General features: G+C 31.2%; 1 protein-coding gene across 1 annotated transcript; it reads left to right on the top strand.

Annotated features, from left to right (window-relative positions):
- Positions 1–1790: 1790 nt before the first annotated feature.
- LOC123713807 (U-Kazal-Dg21.2) lies at positions 1791–6936 on the top strand. Its single transcript, XM_045667670.1, has 4 exons — positions 1791–1921; positions 3172–3318; positions 5019–5225; positions 6235–6936. Exons 1-4 carry the CDS (start codon positions 1888–1890, stop codon positions 6339–6341), a joined length of 495 nt encoding a protein of 164 aa, XP_045523626.1. The 5' UTR covers positions 1791–1887; the 3' UTR covers positions 6342–6936.
- The last annotated feature ends 200 nt before the right edge of the window (positions 6937–7136 follow it).

Raw genomic sequence — 7136 nt, 5'->3', positions numbered from 1 at the left:
TCCGTTTGAAAAGTGTTTTTTTAATTGTATTATTATAATAATAATAAATAAGGCAACAAATCTCGAGTCTCGAGATATCTCGAGTAACAATTTGCTAAGCAATAGTAAGCAGGCGTTTTTTTTAATAATTGTTAATATTAAGTTTAATATCTTATAACTTGATAGGATAAAATACACTTTTGGATTCTAATTTATATCCTAAAATACAATCTCATTCGTACTGTTGACATCAAACCTCGTACATAAAAAAGGCTTTTTGAAGCTACAGTAATGTTTTAAAATACAGGGTTGAACATAGAATTTTATGGATATTGTATATAATTTAAGAGAGATATTTATATATATATATTGCCAAGATTAAACCTAATGAGTATCACCCTATATCACTTCGCATTGACCTCAGCCTCCGTTTAGGAGTGCCCGTATGTACTCCCTAAAAGTGTCCCTGTGGCTTTGAAGTAAGTAGCCTTGGACACCATGGCCTCCACTGCCAAAGGTGACCCCCGAGGTGATGCTCAACGCTCAACGAATAAGTAAAGCTAGGAAATGCTGCCAACGTTAAAGGTACAAAAGGGACCAAACCGTTTAATTTATTTTAATATTTTTTTATTAATATTGAAATATTTATTTTATATTATTACTATGAAGAAAATTGTAAATACTGTATATTTGATTGTTATGATTACTTATAAAGATATTTACACAGATTCCCAATGGGGTGAATACATTTCTGGCTTTGTTACAATGGTCATTTTGTCAGACGAAGTAATATGGCTACCAACTTGAAACAATATTCCGCCGGGAATTGAACTTAAGTATTAAAAACTTTATTCAAATTCTCTTTTATTATTAATTGAATTCTTTATTCATATATTTATCAACTATTATTAACTTTTTCTTTATCTAGTGTATCTTTCGTGTTAAGTGATATCTCATTATCACTCACAAGAAAAACAACTACACTGTAAACAAAAAGAACATCCCAGTGTAAAAAAAAGAAACCCATATTTAAGAACTATTTCCAATCGGAAGAGTTCTTCAAAATTAGGTTAGTCAAGACGCAATTCATATAATGAAGCGGCCAGATTGCCTTCATCTTATCTAAATTCCTTCGCTGAAGTGGAACAAATATTTGTACAAGCCCTCTTGTTTATACGTGGATCGTTTCCAAACACGTTCCAAATTCATTGAAGGCGTATTGCGTGTTTTAACTTAAGACAGATGTTATTTGGCAAAAAAAAAACACAAATCATATAAATCGAGTCAGCCATTTTCTGCACTGACATCTAATTAATGTAAACGCACAATTGTTACTATGGTTATATTGAGGCACACGTGACTTATCACTTGAACCAACAAGTGAAGCGTCATCATCAGACAAGCGCCTTATTAGTATAAAAAAGTTAAGACATATGTATTTAAACTAGTAAACACATACACAAAAAGATTGATAGTGATACTGCGTCTCGCTACTTTTGCACGTTCCAGTGTAGCTGTGTTTTTAATTTACACTTATTTACACAAGGAAATCACCGTGATGACAGTGTCAGGCACAGAAATCTGGTCACGGCCGGTCTTAAATATTGGAGAGCCATTGAAATTTTATTTCACGAAGTCTGTATATTGGTAGTCTCTAAGTAGTATTGTCTTTATAGCTTTTACACATTAAAAGAAAAAAAAACCGGATTAAAGCTATTTGTATTATTATAAACTTATAATTAAACGTGCTGTTTTTTTTTTCTTTCAGTCCCTAAGTATACAATAATAAACTAGCTGTAATGGATCGTTGATTGGAAAGTTACCGATGTTATAAATGAATGGAAATGTAAAATTTTATTGCAGATTTTTAATTATAATAAAAATGAAGTTAGTTTTGTACCACTCGCTATGATTTATGCTCTTGTGCTTGCTATTGCAATGTGTGAGTATTTTGTTTTTAACAAAAATTACTTAAAAGGCGGTAAACCTTCGTGTGTGTGTTTAAGGCAGTTATTTTTCGTTAAAGTTGGGGCTAAATTAACGGAGTATAACGCAGACACATTTTTGCTTCTGTTTTCTGGTGGAGTGTTAACGGTACTTTAGTTTCATCCTTTAAGTAATTTATCGTTATAACCATTAGGAAAAAAAATTAAAATTATCTTGTTCGCTAAAACGAACGTAATTCCAACCCATTTCCACCCAAACCCATTTCTTCTATATGATAAAGTATTTAAGATTAGAATAAGTTCCAAATGAGTTTGAGAAACGCATAGATACAATTGTTGAAATGGTAGGTTTTAAAAGGATCCAACCTCAAGTAATAGCCAAAAACGTGACCATAGACAAATTGCACAGATAAGTAAGGAGAAAAATATCTTATCTTATCCACTATTACTAGGTGGCGCTATTTTTCTAAATAGTAGGATTTTTTTAGATACAAGAGAAATATGTGCTCTGATATCAGACATAGACTAAAAATATTTGACCTAGAATTCTTACTACTTTTTTAAAATACTTAAATAAGCCACAGCAGGCGAGTCGTCTTATTAAATCATAAATGTATCCAACTAAGTCATTTAGAATAAACCTCTCAAAATTATTTATCTATTACGAGCATGCATGCATTCATCTTACCAAATTGTTGTTAAAGTAACGTCATTTATATGAAGGCTCACATCTTAATTGTGAGAGCAGAACCCGAAAATTACTAGAGATAATTACATTACTGTCTCTCGTATTATTCAAATTTAATTACAGAATTCGATTATGTTAATTAGAAATTTTCTCGTATCGCACGGTGATTTTGGAATTTGTGGTGTAAATTTTCTTTAACGACTTACGTTGCGTTATTTTCATTAATACAAAGTATTATTTAGGTTGCAATTATTACATGTAATGTTGAAGAGGAATAGTTATGTGGTGTTTAAATCTTAATAAACCACATCATATCCATACACATACAATTTTACAACGAAGAATGTCATCGGAAATAAAAGTAATGCGAAATATATATCATATCATATTATGTATGTAAATCTTTTCTGGAAAAGAATGTTTATGTATACATACATACCATACGCATACCTACATAGTATGCCTAAAAGAACGTGAACAAGAAACGCGACGTCAGTGCATTTAATGTAATTTTAAAACAATATATAACATTCATTCCTTAATTTCTATTGGTTACAGCTTCGTCCATGACAGATGGAAAGAAATGCGAAATAGTGTGCCCTGATGATGGAGACATGATTTGCACATTCGACATTCAGAATAAGATATACAAAATGTTTCCAAATGATTGCGCGATGGCTGGATATGCGCAGTGTCATCAAGTCGGTAAGTAAAAAGTACGTTTATAGAAGTTCATTCTTATTTAAAATAGATATCAGTTACATGAGAAATAAATAATAATATTAAAAACAAAAAAAGTTAAATATATCACGCCATCGTCGCGTCGTCCGCTGTTATTGATATAGGCCCCATCTACCAAAAAACTTCGTAGGCGTATTTTCGAAACACGTCTAATGCTACTAGTTCCCGTATCTCAGGAGGCAAGCTATTGTAAAGACTCGCTCCAAAATACGTAGAAAACTTTATGCTTTAATATGGGATTTTATACTTTTAATTGAAGATCATAAACAGTTGAATGGTAAAATATATTAACGAAACAATGAAAGCAATTTGTTAAATAAAATGATTGAGTCATAATGTTGTATTGCGTACCCAAAACCCTGGCCATATTGTGTTTTTTATGGAAGCTTTTCTTTTTAATAGGGAATGAAAACCGCTTCGTTTAATCCGAAAAAATACTTTTCCATCGGATCGCGAACACGCGCAGTTATATATAATAACCAATGAGCTATGCCAATGGAAGTAGCCAGTTTTAAGTCGTTATTAATCACCGTTCATGTAAAATAAATAACATATTTAAAAATCTATTTTCGTAATATTTAAAAAATAAGCAAATTGTTAAAATTATTTCCGAACAAATGAACACGATGTGATTTTTATTACTTTCCTTTCTGGAATATTGTCAGTCTTGACAAAGAGAATGTAATCCAATAAGCTGATTTTCTTCGTCTTGTTACTTAAGAAGCGGAATAACAGAAATATTTTTGAAGTTACCGCTTTGGTTTCTAAAACGATTTCAAATTCACTGTAGATACATAATCTTATAATCGATCAATACATATTATGTAACTGTACCAAAATTCGTTTTAAAGAAAAACAAGGTGGCTAGTTGATTTTGTAAAATCTATTAAATCTTTAAATAAAAATTTGAAATAAGTTAACGATCGAGTTTTGTTTTTTTTTATATTTAGCGTGTAGATGGCTACATCTAAATCTAGTAGCGTTATAATCTGTTAGGTCTGGGCCTCAGAATTCTTTATGCGTTTTATGATCAATTATTATTGCGTGATCAGCGTTCAGTGCATGCCAGCCTCATAGTGTTCTCCTTTAACGTACGAGCGTTAAATGTGCATATAAACAGATAGTTCATAGGTTCACAGCCGGGGTTCCAACTTACGACATTAGGGATGAAAGTCGCAGAGTGAAGCTCCTTAGCCAACAGTCCTCTAGGACGGCATAATGCTTAATGATAAATTCCTCAATTAATCTTTTAAAATTGCATGGCTCATAAAATAAAACAATTTTTAAAAGTATTGATTGAGTTTAAATTTGAAAACAGTAATTTCTGAATGTGTTTAATTGTAAGCCATTGGCTTCGGTGATGCTCATCAAGCTACGACAATTATTTTTCAAATATTTTAGAAATAAATATAGCCTATCTTTCTCTAGATAATGTAGTGTTCTTATGGTGAAAGAGTTTAGAATCGATCCAGTCCAGTTATTGCAGTCACACGCACATAGTTATTACTATATCAAGAGCCTGAGATGTATGTTTGATATGTAATCTAAATTAAAGGAAATAAATAATTATTTTTCGTATGATGATTAGTTTTAACAACAACATATTAATATAATAATAAATATCCTTATCCTATTTAGATAAAACCTTACTTTTCCTTTTCCAGATTTCGTGAGAACACCGATGAAATTTTGTGTAAAGGAACACTTTGTTAGTGCTAGGCGAGTGTATGGCGAATCATGTCCAGTGTTCTGTCCAAGTCACTACAGTCCAGTATGCGGAGCTTCGAAATACAGAGGCTATAATTACAGAACGTTCAACAATGGATGCTATTTAGACATGATCAATTGTAGGGGAGATGATGACTATGCAGGTAATAAATTAATTGTTATTTATTATCGATCGATTATCTGTTAATTTTAATTTTATGAACGTTTATATATTTAACAAAATAAGCTACCATTACAGATTACTCCAATGCGGTTATTACATATTTACATTTTCATCACATACAATACGTACACATAGAAATACACACATCAACAAATACACAACATAACCTATAAAAACATTTACAAAAAGACTATTTCTTATAGGATAGAAGATATGACATAAAAAACGCTTTTGTCGTTTCACTCAACGTAGAATAAGTAGCAGTTCATTAATTATTTTCATACATCGTGTCATGTGTACCGTTTAGAGAAGTAAGTTTTCGCTTAGGGTACCAATAGTAACGCCTCCTAACGTAGCTATTAGGCCCTGAGACCTTAGGACTGGAGCATTGCCGGATTGTTTTCCTTTGATAGTCGCAAAAGTAAAATATCGCTGTATCACTACAAAGTCCGTATTGTCTATTATCGCGATAAACTTAAACGTTCAGAGATCGTGAGTGTGATTCATGATGAAGATTTAGGTATATAATTTGTCAATGTCTACGGTTCATTGGTAGTGCAAAACCAAGGCGGCGATTAAAGTAATGGCTGTAGTTAATTTTGTGTAAATAATCCTTTGATTTTGAATCGAGATCTAGACATACTATGTTTTACGTTGGTACAAAACGTCAGATTTTTAATTGAGAAGTCACTCAGTCTCAACTCTGAATATTTCTAGGTATATCTTATTTATGTCATTATTTTTATTTCAACATACAAATATATAGTATTTAAAATATTCTTATCCTACCTATCTACCTAGTAATGAGAATAATAATACTTTTAATATATAGAAAATTCAAACAAATTTATAAAGTTTGGTCCCTGTGGCAGTGTATCTAATATAAGTATCGCAATAAATGAAAATGCTGCCAGCGTTAAAGGTACTACCACAGGGACCAAACTTTTAAATTTGTTTGAATTTTCTTGTATATCTTATTATAATTTCAGGTTATGTGGAAGTGCCGTTGAGCTTCTGCCAGCGACATCTTATGAAAAATATATTTAAAGAAAAAATAACTGTTTCAAACCTCTACGATTACAGAGATTATGATTAAATATTGATGTTAATTTTATAATACAAGATGACCCGGTGAATTTCCTATCACCTACATATATTATTGTCTACCTACCTACCTACCTAGACCAAAGAGATCGGAACTGATAATACAGCTAAGAAACACCAATTTCTGAACATTTAAACCTTCCCACTTTCAACTTTCACAAATATTTACAGACCATAATTAGCCAAATCGGTCCAGCCATTCTCGAGTTTTAGCGAGACAAACGAACAGCAATTATATATATGTGTGTGTGTGTGTAATTATTTAAAATAGTCACTGAATTGAAAGGAAATTGAAGTGTACTTTGATATACAATATAAAACAATAGAAGATTGTCAATTGTTTCTTCGTAATCTACAGAATTATTACCAATTTATTCATAAAGGTTAAATTATTAAATTATAATAATTTAATTCGCAAGTCCATTGAAATCATATCACAACTTTCCACCTGACTAGCGGCCTATATCGCCATAATTAATTGTACAAATCCCGCATTACCTCTTTATGGTAAACATTTGTAAATGAAAATTGAAATATGTCAAACAAAACTCTGATGTCATAATAAAAGGAAAGATCGCTACACTGAACTATTTTTTTCATTGAAAGATGTGATGTAATAAATAAAAATTTATTTATTTATCTGTATATTGTTATTTTTAATGGTCTTACATGCGCCAATTAGCTTTAGCTTTAGCTTAGGCCGCATAACATCATTGTTTGTATCCTTAACAAGGCACTAGCAATAACCGTTTTTTTTTTAAATACCATGCCTTTTAGATGCAATTTT

This window comes from Pieris brassicae, chromosome 8 (genome assembly GCF_905147105.1).
Source record: "Pieris brassicae chromosome 8, ilPieBrab1.1, whole genome shotgun sequence".
In the NCBI taxonomy this organism is placed as follows: Eukaryota; Metazoa; Arthropoda; class Insecta; order Lepidoptera; family Pieridae; genus Pieris; species Pieris brassicae.
The sequence above is the reverse complement of the archived record's forward strand: the minus strand, read 5'-3'. Positions and strand labels throughout refer to the sequence as shown.